Genomic DNA, 15,092 nt, shown 5'->3' on the forward strand with positions numbered 1-15,092 from the left:
ATTCAGGCGAATCATACTAGCTTTGATTGGATAAAATTTGTATCTTATTCTGTCCAACAGGATCAAGCATATATAGTTTAGTTTCATCATCAAATATGGCATAGCCTTGTAATTTAGTTATGCAATTGGAGATCATTCCAAACAGAACACATCAACCTAGCCCCCAGTGACTATCAAAGGTAAACAAGCAATTGGCCTCTCCCAGCAGCAACAAGTTTTTTTCTCGAATACGCACGAGTGTGCGTATCATATATTAAAGAGCAGCAACAAGTTAAGAACAAGCAGTCTTAATCAATAACCACCAGTGTATTGCATTTTTCATGCCTAAACATGGAAGCATACAAACAAGTTAATTCCTCCAATCCATATACATTAGCAACACTCATAACGACATTGTATGATCATATCAATACGAAAGGGGGGGAAACGGGAATTGATCGGCCCGCAATTGAATTCGAAGAAGATGGTGCAAAGATACAAAGCTATGGATTTCCATACCAAGTTCCTCATATAATTAAACATAGTATTGTTAAGTAACTTAACACAGTACATTTCAATATATCATATCACCCTCCTTGCATGCAGCTACTACACCGATCTAACAAGTAGGCAGGAACACACACCATTTAACTAATTATAACCCAAGATTAAAATATGAAGAAAAAGCATGTTAAACCCAACAACACCATCCTAATTGAAGAACGCGCGTGAGACCATACCACATAACCCTAAATTAAAACTAAATAAGGCGGGGAGACCTAATTCATCAGTGGCATCCACGTACGTTCATGCATGCATAACCCAATGCATCCCCTATGCTCACAACTCTCATCCCCCGACGATCACATCACATTCCCCGACGAGTTAGAGCTGAACCCGGACAAGAACTCCGTCGGCCACCCGCCACCGCCACCGCTTCCGGGCCAGTACTGCTCGTGCGCTCCGACAAAGCCGCCTCCAGTGCCGCCGGCGCCCGCGCCGTGCTCCTCCATCTTGATCGACGCCAGCTGCGCGAGCAGCCCCGACGCGACGCCTCTCGGGAACCCGTCGGCCAGCTGTGAGCCGATGTCGCCGTCGGCGAAGTGGTACCCGTGCAGCCCTTGCTGCAGGAACTGCGGCGGCAGGAACGGCAGGTTGTGGTGCTGGTGGTGGCTGTGGCTGTGGTACCCCTCCAGCGACGCCTCCAATGCGGCTGCAGCGGGGAGGCCGCCTAGGTGGTGCGGCAGTGCCTGCATGCTGGCGATGACGTCGGCCGCGGTCGCCGCGGCGGCGCTCGTGGTGGTCGAGGTAGAGGTGGTGGAGGACGACGACGTGGCGGCCGCGACGGCACCGCCGCCGCCCTGGCCCTGGCCCTGGCGCGACGACTTCTTGCTGGAGCGCTTGGTGTTGCGGCGGCAGCCGCCGCCGACGGGGACGTTGCGCAGCGCGCCGCCCCGCGTCCAGTAGCGGCGGCACGCCTTGCAGAAGTGGCGCGGCTGCGAGAGCGAGTAGTTGTTGAAGTAGCAGAACTTGGTGTTGGCCGAGTCGCAGCGCGGGCACCGGAGCGTGCCGGGCTCCGGCAGCGGCACGCGGGCCATCCGGGCGCGCTCGGTCATCGACACTGACGGCCGCGGCGGCTGCTCACCCGGGTTACCCTGCTGTCCCGACACAACCAGCTGCAGCGAGGCCGAGGACGATCCGGCCACCGCCGGCGCGCTTGCCGCAGTGTTGCCGGGCACGTCCGGCAGCGGCGCCAGCTGGCCGGTCGACGCAGGGATCAGCTGGTGGTGCTGGTGCTCGCTGCCGCCACCTCCTCCCATGAAACACTGAAGAGGCTGCTGCTGCTGCATCTGCGCGAATTAGAGGCCGGATACATTATTTATGACCGAATAAACTTTAAAGCATGGTATATTCAAGAACATGCTTAGAAGGATGCTATCGCGATCTTAAAAGCAAGTCCACAAAGTGTGATCAAATAAGAAAACTTCAAATCAATCAACAAGCACGGATCACGGAGAAAAATAACCAGCCAGTGAAACGATCCGATTGTGCTGGTGTGTGTCGGTATGTTGAAAGAAATTGTTGAAGAAGAGAGAGAGGGTCAGCTAGTTAATTACCTGGGTCCAACTTGGAGGGTCGAGGAAGATCGGGAAGGAGGAGAAAACCATGGTGAGATGTGATGAGGAGTTCTCCTCTCTACTTTGTGGGAGTTTCAAGCTGAGAAGACAAGTGAAAGTAGAAGAGAGGAGGGGCAAAACCAAACCATGCCTTTTCCTCCCCTTGCAAGTGCTCTCCCTTTATAATTTATGTGGCATTTCTTAGCAGCTAAGGGAGAATGAGCCAGTACCCGGCAACTCTGCAAACCAGACAGAGATCTAAAGAGAGAGCGACACTGAGCTCAGCGATAGCTAGTGCGGATGGATGTCATGGGTCATGAGAGGGAGGGGCAACTAAAGGTGATTGGCCAAACCCTAACAGTACGTAGGAGCGAGCTAGCTTAGTGCGAGAGGAGAAACGCCATGCTAAGGAAACATCCAGCGCAGCAATGGAGAGGGAGGTGAGGAGATGATGTGTGCTGTGTGAGATGGATGAGTGAATTGAAGGCCCCTCCTCATGCTTGCGCCCTGTATTTATACACCCCGGGAGGCAAAAAAAAGAAGAAGAGCTGATCAAAGCTGCCGGCCGGTCTTCTTGGCCTGGCTGCTGGCCTAGTGTTTGTTAGCTAGGGGTGGGCCCCACATGTATTCCGAGCTGCTGGTAGCATCAGATTCGCCTGTGGGTGTGTACGGATGTTTGTACTGTGCACATGGGTATATGTATATGTGTATGTGTTGGTGGTGAGACGGGACAGGTTTGGTTTTTTTTTTAAGGGACAGGTTTGGTTTGACGTGACCATGGTGTGCCGCTTTAATCATGGTTTGGATTACTTAATTTGGAGTGCAGAACTGCAGATGAGATGCGTAATGTAAGCACTCTAGAGAATCAAGAGGGTGTATCACAAATTCACAATACACAAGCACATCCACTTGGGGCCTCTTCGATTCACGTGGTTACAGGAAGTTGATATGTACTCCTAAATCCTGTAGGGATATAAAAATCACACTAAAGAATTAGCATCACCGAGTGTTTGATACACCACCAAAAACAAAGGAGATAAAGCAAGAGGTTTGGTAGATTGCAAGAGGGACTTAGAGGAAAAAAATCCCAAGACTACCTTTCAAATCAAAGGATATACATTGGAAAATTTTCTAAGGATTCAAATCCTCCAAATGTCCTATGGAATTCCTTTGAAAGAAAAAAGCCCTTGAACTGTGATGGAGTTGGCTATTGAACTTGAAGAGCCAATTGATGAACCCGTTTGTGAATACATGGCACTTGAATAAACCACAAAGTTTAATTTTCTATCTTCTTTGCGAGGATTTTCTTTTAGCTTTGATAAAAAAATATGAAAGTTTACTGAGATTCGTAAGATAGAAAATATTACTACCAAATTTGCATAAATAATGTTTTCCTATGCTATGTAATTTTTATTAACATATACAAAGACTGGTAGTGAACTCCCGATCTCGTGAAAACAGGAACTGCCTCCTGGGTCGCACCTGACGACTCCGGAGGCCCCCCACGGTCACCTCCTCTCGGCCTCCTCTTGCCAGATCTTCCTCGCCGCCGTCGTTGGCGATCCCCATGGTCGGCCGCCGTCGGCGGCGGGCTCTCCTCCGCCCAGCCATAGCCTTCCTCTCTCCCATGTGTGTCTCCTTGATCTTGACTAGCGGCTGCTACATGCCATGCCATCCATCGCCATGTCCGGCTCCTCCCTGGCCACCGGAGGCTGTGCGCCAGGGGATCCGGCATGCCGGGGCGTGGTGCAGCCACACCGTGGTCTACTACGTCACGACATGATGCATGGCTACGGCCCCATGCCGGACCAGATCTGATCTGGGCGGTGGCGGCCGTCTCCTTCGCGTACGAGATGGGGCGGCAGTTGCATGGGGCTTGCTAAACCGGTTTGGTAGTTGGTGATGGCCCTGGACGATGCCTAGTTCTGTTGTGGCCATTGCCTTGGATGGCGGTGGGTGTAGTGTGGCAGGATGGTGGCAAACACAAGGTGTACAGCAGTGGTGGATCGGCGCAAGTGAGGCACATAGATGCTCGATTTGCACATGATGACGGCGGACATGACGTTCGTGGCAGCGTCGCACATGGAGATGAACCGTGGATGATCGGACCTAAGAGGTTTCTCTAAAAGTTCTGTCCAATTGTATACTAGGCTTCGTGTCCTCAACCGTTGTCGGCTTGACTTCCGTGAAGACATGACTGTCGGTAGGCCTATGTGGGCTCTTGATGGCACCAACGGATTTTTTTTCTGCAAATTGTGTCCAACCACTGTTGAAGACTTGGGGCTGCCGGATGGCCTCTCATGGGTTCTTGGCGGCGTTAGTTACCATGTTCATGCTAGCGTTTGTTCTCCGGTCTGCTTCCCGTATATGTGGTATGCCCGGATGCGTTTGTCCACGTCAGGGTTGTGAGCATATATATGGTTGTTGAGGAGTGACAATATGACTTGCAGCAATAACTTCTTCATTGAAAAGGGGCGACAATATAGTGTGACATAGGTTTGGTGGTGCTCTTAAGCACATGGATTCAAGTTTGATAACCGACAAGTATAGGGGATCGCAACAGTTTTCAAGGGTAGAGTATTGAACCCAAATTTATTGATTCGACACAAGGGGAGCCAAAGAGTATTCACGAGTATTAGCAGTTGAGTTGTCAATTTAACCACACCTGAAAGACTTAATATCTGGAGCAAAGTATTTAGTAGCAAAGTAGTATGGAAGTAACGGTAACGGTGGCAAAAGTAATAGTAGCATTTTCTAGTGATTGTAACAGCAATAGCAAGGAAAGTAACTTAGCAAAGATCAATATGTGAAAATCTTGTAGGAATTGGATCGGCAATGATAATTGTGTTGGATAATATTCATCATGTAGCAGTTATAACCTAGGGTGACACAGAAATAGCTCCAATTCACCAATATAATGTAGGCGTGTATTCCGTATATAGTCATACGTGCTTATGGAAAAGAACTTGCATGACATTTTTTGTCCTACCCTCCCGTGGTAGCGGGGTCCTAATGGAAACTAAGGGATATTAAGGTCTCCTTTTAATGGAGAACCGGACCAAAGCATTAGCACTTAGTGAATACATGAACTCCTCAAACTACGGTAATCACCGGAAAGAATCCCAATTATTGTCACCTTGGGGTATGCGGATCATAACTCGTAATAGGTGTCTACAACTTGCAAGATAGGATCAAGAACTCCCATATATTCATGAAAACATAATAGGTTCAGATCTGAAATCATGGCACTCGGGCCCTAGTGGCAAGCATTAAGCATAGCAAAGTCATAGCAACATCAATCTCGGAACATAGTGGATACTAGGGATCAAACCCTAACAAAACTAACTTGATTACATGATAAATCTCATCCAACCCATCAACGTCCAGCAGGCCTACGATGGAATTACTCACTCCCAGCGGTGAGCATCATCAAATTGGTGATGGAGGAAGGTTGATGATGATGATGGCGACGAATCCCCCTCTCTGAAGCCCCGAACGGACTCCAGATTAGCCATCCCGATGAAGAACAGGCGGCGGCTCTGTATTATAAAACAAGATGAATCCTTCTCTCTAATTTTTTTCTCCCCGAATAGGTACTTATAGAGTTGGAGTTAGGGTCAGAGGAGGTCCAGGGGGCCCACAAGCCTGCAGGGCGCGCCCCCAGGGCTTGTGGCCTCTAGGTGGCCCCCTCAGGTTACTTCTTGCGCCAGTATTTTTTATATATTCCACAAAAACTCTCCGTAAAATTTCAGGTCAATCCGAGAACTTTGATTTCTGCACAAAAATAACATTGTGGCAATTCTGCTGAAAACAACGTCAGTCCGGGCTACTTCCATTCAAATCATGCAAGTTAGAGTCCAAAACATGGGCAAAAGAGTTTGGAAAGGTAGATACGATGGAGACGTATCAACTCCCCCAAGCTTAACCCATTGCTTTGAAGTAAATATGCCCTAGAGGCAATAATAAAGTTGTTATTTATATTTCCTTATATCATGATAAATGTTTATTATTCATGCTAGAATTGTATTAACCAGAAACTTAGTACATGTGTGGATACATACACAAACAGAGTGTCCCTAGTATGCCTCTACTTGACTAGCTCGTTAATCAAAGATGGTTAAGTTTCCTAGCCATAGACATGTGTTGTCATTTGATGAACGGGATCACATCATTAGAGAATGATGTGATGGACAAGACCCATCCGTTAGCTTATCATAATGATCGTTTAGTTTTTCTGCTATTGCTTTCTTCATGACTTATACATGTTCCTCGGACTATGAGATTATGCAACTCCCGAATACCGGAGGAACACCTTGTGTGCTATCAAACGTCACAACGTAACTGGGTGATTATAAAGATGCTCTACAGGTGTCTCCGATGGTGTTTATTGAGTTGGCATAGATCGAGATTAGGATTTGTCACTCCGTGTGTCGGAGAGGTATCTCTAGGCCCTCTCGGTAATGCACATCACTATAAGCCTTGCAAGCAATGTGACTAATGAGTTAGTTGTGTGATGATGCATTATGGAACGAGTAAAGAGACTTGCCAGTAACGAGATTGAACTAGGTATGATGATACCGACGATCGAATCTCGGGCAAGTAACATACCGATGACAAAGGGGAACAACGTATGTTGTTATGCGGTTTGACCGATAAAGATCTTCGTAGAATATGTGGGAGACAATATGAGCATCTAGGTTCCGCTATTGGTTATTGACCGGAGAGGTGTCTCGGTCATGTCTACAAAGTTCTCGAACCCATAGGGTCCGCACGCTTAACGTTCGATGACGATTTGAGTTATGAGTTTCGTGTTTTGATGAACCGAAGTTTGTTCGGAGTCCCGGATGAGATCACGGACATAACGAGGAGTCTTGAAATGGTCGAGACATAAAGATTCAAATATTGGAAGGCTACATTCGGACACCAGAATGGTTCGGTCATTTCGGATAAGTTTCGGAGTACCGGGGGTTACCGGAACCCCCCCCCCCCCCCCGAGGTTAATGGGCCACCATGGGCCATAGTGGAGAAGAGAGAGGGCCGGTCAGGAGGTGGGGCACCCCCCCTTGTCCATTCCGAATTGGACAAGGGGAGAGGGCGGCGCTGCCCTCCTTCCTTCTCTCCTCTTCCTCCTTCCCTTCTTCTCCTATTTGGAATAGGAAAGGGGGGGCCGAATCCTACTTGGACCGGGAGTCCAAGTAGGGCTCCCCCCATGGCACCCCCCCCCTTGGGCCGGCCACCTCTCCTCCCCCCTTTTTATACGTGGGAGGGGGGCACCCAAAGACACACCAAGTCTTCTCTTAGCCGTGTGCGGTGCCCGCCTCCACAGTTACACACCTCAGTCATATCGTCGTAGTGCTTAGGCGAAGCCCTGCGCCGGTAACTTCATCAACACCGTCTCCACGTCGTCGTGCTGACAGAACTCTCCCTCGACCTCAACTGGACCAAGAGTTCGAGGGACGTCACCGAGCTGAACGTGTGCAGATCGCGGAGGTGCCGTACGTTCGGTACTTGGATCGGTTGGATCGCGAAGACGTTCGACTACATCAAACGCGTTACTAAATGCTTCCGCTTTCAGTCTACGAGGGTACGTGGACACACTCTTCCCCACTCATTGCTATGCATCTCCTAGATGGATCTTGCGTGGTCGTAGGTAAAAATTTTGAAATACTGTGTTCCCCAATAGTGGCATCCGAGCCAGGTCTATGCGTAGATGTTATATGCACGAATAGAACACAATGAGTTGTGGGAGATAATAGTCATACTGCTTACCAGCAACGTCTTACTTTGATTTGGCAGTATTGTTGGATGAAGCGGCCCAGACTGACATTAGATGACCGCGTCCATGAGACTGGTTCTACCGACGTGCTTCGCACACAGGTGGCTAGCGGGTGTCTGTTTCTCTAGCTTTAGTTGAATCGAGTTTGACTACGCCCGGTCCTTGTTGAAGGTTAAAACAGCACACTGGACGAAAAATCGTTGTGGTTTTGATGCGTAGGTAAGAACGGTTCTTGCTAGAAGCACATAGCAGCCACGTAAAACTTGCAACAACAAAGTAGAGGACGTCTAACTTGTTTTTACAGGGCTTGTTGTGATGTGATATGGTCAAGATGTGATGATATATAAATTGTTGTATGAAATGATCATGTTTTGTAGTAGTTATCGGCAACTGGCAGGAGCCATATGGTTATCGCTTTATTGTATGAAATGCAATCGCCATGTAATTGCTTTACTTTATCACTAAGCGGTAGCAATAGTCATAGAAGCAATAGTTGGCGAGACGACAACGATGCTACGATGGAGATGAAGGTGTCAAGCCGGTGACGATGGTGATCATGACGGTGCTCTGGAGATGGAGATCAAAGGCACAACATGATCATGGCCATATCATATCACTTATATTGATTGCATGTGATGTTTATCCTTTGTAACATCCCAAATTTTCAATTTGGAATGTTATACATAGATCATCATTGCATATCATGTTTTATTGCATTTTGACAAATCCTCGATAAATCCTAAGCAACTCAAGGACCCTCGGAGAGAGTTGGGGATTTCCTCGAATTTTTAAATTTGATTTTTCAAACGAGGATTTTGGTTTTAATTATTTTTCTCTCCGAAAAATGTTTCATTTTAAATAAACGAGAGGAGAAAATATGACTTCTCCAAAACAATTGAAATACTGGAGGAAAAATGTTAAAATCATTATTTGAAATTTATTTGCAATTTTTATTGCATTAAAAATATGCATGTTTTCAAAATATTTATTTTTGATTTTAAAAATGTTCACCCTATTCTAAATTTTCTAACTAGACGGGGAAAATTTATTTCATATTTTTCTGATTTTTATTTATTTTTCTACGCAATATTTTCCATGGAACTTTTTTTTTTTAAACGCGCTCGCGCCGACTGGGCCAAAGGCCCAGCCGACGGCCCGCCCGCGGCCTCTCCTCCTCCCGCACAGGACCGCGCCGCCCGAGCCCGGCCGCCGCACGCCACCGCCGGCCGACCCCTTCCCCAAGCCGCCACCCCCCTCCTTATATACCCCCCTCTCTTCTCTCCTCACCCCGTCGCCGCCGCCGACATCGCCGCCGCCCGCCCGCACCTCGCCGCCCCCCCCCCCCCCGAGCCCGCACCCCGCCGCCGAGCCCCGCCACCGGAGCCCCGTCGAGGTACTGCCGCCGGCCGTCTTCGTTGTTGACCGGTTTTCTGTAAAAAAAAACCTTTTGTTTTAAAAAAACCCTAGATCGTTTTTTTCGGTTTTCTTATTTCGCGAGCGTTCACCGAACCGTTCGTTTTAACGAACGCGTTCGTCGGTTTTCCTCTGTTAACGAACGTCCGTTATTTAACCGTTCGTCCGTTTTTCTTTTTCGTCGGATTTTCTCGTTATTTTCTCAGATTCGATTTCTGATCGAATCTTCGATTCTGTTTAACTTCTCGCTCGTTTATCAGAATCAGGCGATTCAAGCGCCTAGAGTTTCATCTCGAAATTCTCTTTCCGTTTAACCTACTCAAACAAGTTTTTGCTATAGTAAAATTTGACCTAGATCCAGATTAGCAAACGAAGTTTCTTTCTTTCGCCGTTTGACTTTCGTTGCTTCTTTCGAGTTGATTCTTTTTGCAAACCGGAGTTCCTAAGTTGAACTTTCTGGTTGGATCTTTCATTCGAGTTTTACCTGTGCATTAGCTGAGTACTGATTGTATGCTTGTTTGTTTGCGATAGAGTACCTGGAGTGTGCCGCTTGTTACTTCGACTCGTTAGGTTTTGCAGATCATCAGCAAGGCAAGTAACACTTTGATCATACCCCGTTCATACCCAGTTTTATTGCATTAGATCTATTTCCTCAAACACATTGCATGATTAGGATCTAATTAAACTGTGGGTATTGGGAAGTAGTTGAGGTAGTACCTATTACCTGTTTCATTTATCAAACCCTTGGGAGTTACTTCTACGTTGCTTTTATTATTGCCATGCTATGCTCGTAGACGTGGATTGGGTTTGAGTGATATTCATGACAGATGTGAGATGTTAATTAATGGTTCAACTTAAGGTGGCAACTAAAACTCACATCTGGGTGGATTGAGGCACCTAGAGAACCCAGTGTTGTCTGTATGTATAAGGTCCGCCACCCAGGCTCAAAGGGATCATAAGATTATTCATGCTAGAAACTTCCGTGTGCAGCCGCAAGCTATTATGGGCTCTAGCATAGCTGAGTAGGTTACAGGATCTCTTGAAGAGGTGGACTAGCAGATGTAGGGGAAAGTAGGTGTACCGGTCCATCCAGAGTAGAGAGTGATTGTTTCTGAAAGACTGTGTCTCGGTCATCCGTTTCTCAAACATCATGCAGTGCGAGAATCAAGCGGAGGCGATCGAGTCTTGTGGGGAAAAGTGCACAAACCTCTGCAGAGTGTACAAACTAATCATGATTAGCCGTGTCCCCGGTTATGGACAACTTGAGTATCTAGTATCTGGATTATCATTTGAATCTCATCACCGTGATACTTTTAATTAATTTTGTTGGGTTAATGATGTTACTTAATTGGGATTGAGTTGGAGGTACCTTCTCAATGTTTCAACCACCATGATAGTTAAATAAAATTTATTCCTTTGCAGTAGGATAAAATTGGCTTTTCGCAAAACTGTAACCATAGAGCCTTTCCACCAGCCATATATGCATATAGTATAGCATTATTTTGTTCATTGCTCTCTATGTGTTACTTTGCCAGCATATTCTATGTGCTGACCCGTTTCCGGGCTGCAACGTTTCATGTTGCAGACTTTTTAGACGACGAGTAAGGTGCCTTAGGTCGTGGTCTTATACTCAGTGATGCCGCTGGAGTTGATGGACTCACTTATCTTCCAAGTCTTCCGCTGTTATCATTGTTAGATGGCCTTAAGCCATGTTTATACTTATTCTCTTCGGAGATATTCGATGTAATAAGTGTGTGATTGCTACTCTGTTATAAATCCTCCGTTTGTACTGTGTGTGTCAGCATTACTGATCCAGGGATGACACTGGTGCACAGCAGCACAGACCATTTGAGGTCTGGTCGCTACAAAGTTGGTATCAGAGCACACGCTGACTATAGGACACGACCACTAAGCTTAAGCCCTAGAAAACTTCTCTCTTCTCATTTCTGACCCCTCTCCACTTTCTACTCTTTTAGGAATGGCGAATGCAAGGAGCAAGTTCATGCAACCAGATGAAGACACGCTGTTTGGACGACATTTGAAGGAAGTCACCAAGTACTTGAACATAGGAATACCAAGCATCACCGGAACCTTCAACGCCACATTACCTGAAGAGGAGAGCTGGAAGATTCAAGTTATCATTCCCGGAAGGATGTTTAGTGCCATGAGATTGGTTTTCGAAGCACCAACTTGGAGTTTAGGGAAGAGCATGGCCGCACATATCGCCATGGGACGCATTGGAGAAGTCTATCACCAGGAGCTTAAGGATACAATTTATCAAATTTGTGGACGTCGAGACGCGCAATGGGAGATGATCAAGACCAAGAAGGATGGATCAATTGCAGCTTTCATCCAGGAGCAGAACCAACATATTCGACGCCAGGAGAATCAGATGTGCACGGACAAGGAAGAACTGAAGAAGGCATTCACGAAGATCAAGGAGCTCCAAGAAGAACTCAAGGCTACACGCGAAGATTACTTGGAGGAAATCAACGCACTAGTAGGGAAGATTGACGACCTGGAGAATAAGATTGGAGCATTCGTGGGAAATCCAGTGCCAAAAGCAGAAGTCGACGAATGCACTTGTCCGGATAACTACATCATCATCGACGACACCGACTCGGAACCAAGTGAAGACGAATGGATTGATGAAGCTGGAGCAGACATCATGGAGTCTTCAACGGATCAGAATTTTTAGTAGACCACCAAATCAGTAGTAGTTTTTCCCCCATTTAGTAGTATAGCTCAAGCACTTTGTAACGTTAGTTAGATCGATTGTTTTGCCTTGTTTGGATTGATTGAGTGATATTGATTGAATTTGTCTCATGAGCATATGGGTAGTGTTTTCTCTCTAGACCTCATTCTATTCTTAATTCTCATCTTTTCTAAACCTATCAGATGCCTCCGAGACGCGACCCCGGATTTGTTTTCCCGCCAGAGATCACCCAGTTGATTCAGCAACGGAATGCCCTGATGCAAGTGTTAGTTCAGAACCAAGGCAACAACAACAACAACAACAACCCACCGCCACCACCACCTGTTGATCACTTAGCCCGTTTCTTAAGGCTAAACCCGCCGGTGTTTTCCAGTAGCACCGAGCCGATTGTAGCAGATGATTGGCTCCGCAAAGTTGGAAGGGAGTTGACCACTGCAGGATGCACAGATGCGGAAAGAGTGCGTTTTGCCGCACATCAGCTTGATGGACCCGCAGCATCATGGTGGGAGAATTATACAGCCACGCACCCTATTGACACTGTCACATGGGACCAGTTTCAGCAAGCTTTCCGTACAGCTCATGTTTCAGCAGGAGCTATGGCTATGAAGAAGCGTGAGTTTCGCAACCTACGCCAAGGAGGACGCACCGTAGGCCAATATGTGGAGGATTTCAGTAAGTTAGCACGTTATGCACCAGATGACGTTGCTACGGATGCAGCCAAGCAGGAGAAGTTTCTGGAAGGATTGAATGATGAGCTGAGTATGCAGTTGATGGTAGCAACTTTCAACAACTACCAGGAGCTGGTAGATAGAGCTCTCATGATTGAAGGGAAGCATCAGCAGATTGAAAACCGCAAGAGGAAGTATGGACAAGGGAAGTACAATTCTGGAGCCCAGCAGAAGCCACGATTTACCTCGAAGCCGGGAGGACAGTTTCAGCATACCCATGGAGGAGGTAGTTCACACAACCATAATGGCTCCAAGAATGGTAATGGGAATGGAGGAGGAAACGGACAGAACCGCACCAACCCATCTACCCCAACCAAGAGAGATCTAAGTCACATTACCTGTTTCAAGTGCCAGAAGACGGGACATTACGCTACCGATTGTCCCGAAGCCCAAAATGGAAATGGCAATGGAAGCTCTGGGAAGAAGCCGAACCCGTTCAACAAAGGACATGTGAACCACGTGAGCGTGGAGGAGATTGAAGCTCAGCCTGATGCAGTAATAGGTAAGTTTATGGTTAAGTCATTTACTGCAACTGTTCTTTTCGATATTGGTGCATCGCATTCATACATATCAAGGGGATTCGTAAACAAGTTTAAGATGTCCACCCAAGTTCTCAAAACCCCTATGTTAGTAACCTCGCCAGGAGCAGAGTATATGGCCACCCAAGGATGTTTTCAGATACCGTTGGCCATTGGTAGGCATGTTTTCCCCTCAGACCTCATTGTTTTGGAATCACAAGGTTTGGATGTGATTTTGGGAATGGATTGGCTATCGTTGTATGGAGGAAACATCGATTGTGCCAGCAAGACGATTCTGCTTACCACCCCGGAAGGAAAAAAGGATCAAGTATGTATCCAGGCATATGCCGAAGAGGACTCAAGTGAATTCCTTATCAGGAGTTGTACAGGAGGAAGTACCAGTGGTGAAGGACTATCCGGATGTATTTCCAGAAGAGTTGCCAGGCATGCCACCAGATAGAGACATTGAGTTCTTGATTGAACTTTTGCCAGGCACAGGGCCAATATCTAAGAGACCTTACAGGATGCCCGCAAAGGATTTGGAGGAAATTAAGAAGCAGATCAAGGAGTTACTGGATAAAGGCTACATTCGCCCAAGCTCTTCACCTTGGGGATCACCAGTACTTCTAGTAGAGAAGAAAGATGGATCACTAAGGATGGTTGTTGATTACCGAGGATTGAATGAAGTGACCATCAAAAACAAGTACCCACTGCCGATGATCAATGATTTGTTTGACCGCCTGCAAGGAGCTAAAGTATTTTCCAAGATCGATCTACGATCAGGATACCATCAGTTAAAGATTCGAGAGCAGTATATACCTAAGACGGCATTTACCACCAGATATGGATTGTATGAGTATACCGTTATGTCATTTGGACTGACTAACGCACCAGCCTATTTCATGAACCTGATGAACAAAGTGTTCATGGAATTTTTGGATAAGTTCGTCGTGGTGTTCATTGATGATATTTTAATCTTTTCCAAGGATGAAGAAGAGCATGAGGAGCATTTACGATTGGTACTTGAGAAGCTCAGAGAACATCAGTTATATGCCAAGTTCAGCAAATGTGAGTTTTGGTTGAAGGAAGTTGGATTCCTTGGACATGTTATTTCTGGAGAAGGAATAGCAGTAGACCCTGCCAAGGTTGATACAGTGACAAGTTGGGAATCGCCCACTACAGTTGGAGAAATCCGGAGTTTTCTTGGACTTGCAGGATACTACCGGAGATTTATCAAGAATTTCTCAAGGATTGCTAAGCCCATGACTGAGCTATTGAAGAAGGACACCAAATTTAATTGGACTGAGGAATGTGAAGCTAGTTTCCAAGAGTTGAAGAAACGATTGGTTACATCACCAGTGTTGATTCTGCCAGATCAACGCAAGGACTATGAAGTTTATTGCGACGCTTCTCGTCGAGGACTTGGAGCAGTGCTTATGCAGGAAGGAAGAGTTGTTTCGTATGCTTCACGACAACTTAAACCCCATGAGAAGAATTATGCTACGCACGATTTGGAATTAGCAGCAGTGGTTCATGCATTGAAGACATGGAGACATTTTCTCATCGGAAACCATTGTGAGGTGTACACGGATCACAAGAGTTTGAAGTACATTTTCACGCAGAAGGAGTTAAACCTCAGACAAAGGAGATGGTTGGAACTCATTAAATACTATGATATGAGATTGCATTATCACCCAGGAAAGGCTAACGTAGTAGCAGACGCGTTGAGCCGCAAGAGTCATGTCAACACCCTCATGACAGGAGAGTTACCTCAGGAGATAGCCGAGGACCTACGTGAGCTATGTTTGGAGATAGTCCCTAGAGGCTATTTAGCGACATTGGAGA

The 15,092-nt window shown here is 46.6% G+C and overlaps 1 protein-coding gene across 1 annotated transcript; it reads right to left on the reverse strand.

The window, feature by feature from the left end:
* Positions 1–464: 464 nt before the first annotated feature.
* Positions 465–2,597, reverse strand: LOC123119700 (dof zinc finger protein DOF5.1). Its single transcript, XM_044539595.1, has 2 exons — positions 2,097–2,597; positions 465–1,829 (listed from the first exon to the last, which is right to left on the reverse strand). The coding sequence occupies exons 1-2, from the start codon at positions 2,145–2,147 to the stop codon at positions 843–845; spliced, it is 1,038 nt and encodes a 345-aa protein (XP_044395530.1). The 5' UTR covers positions 2,148–2,597; the 3' UTR covers positions 465–842.
* Positions 2,598–15,092: the final 12,495 nt, after the last annotated feature.

The sequence above is a fragment of the Triticum aestivum genome, chromosome 5D (genome assembly GCF_018294505.1).
Source record: "Triticum aestivum cultivar Chinese Spring chromosome 5D, IWGSC CS RefSeq v2.1, whole genome shotgun sequence".
Taxonomy (NCBI): Eukaryota; Viridiplantae; Streptophyta; class Magnoliopsida; order Poales; family Poaceae; genus Triticum; species Triticum aestivum.

Excerpts from the sequence above, each read along its gene's own strand:
- LOC123119700 (XM_044539595.1), bottom strand. The coding sequence starts at position 2,147 with ATGGTTTTCTCCTCCTTCCCGATCTTCCTCGACCCTCCAAGTTGGACC. Across the intron at positions 1,830-2,096 it reads ACCCTCCAAGTTGGACCCAG|ATGCAGCAGCAGCAGCCTCT; the intron begins GTAATTAACTAG and ends TAATTCGCGCAG.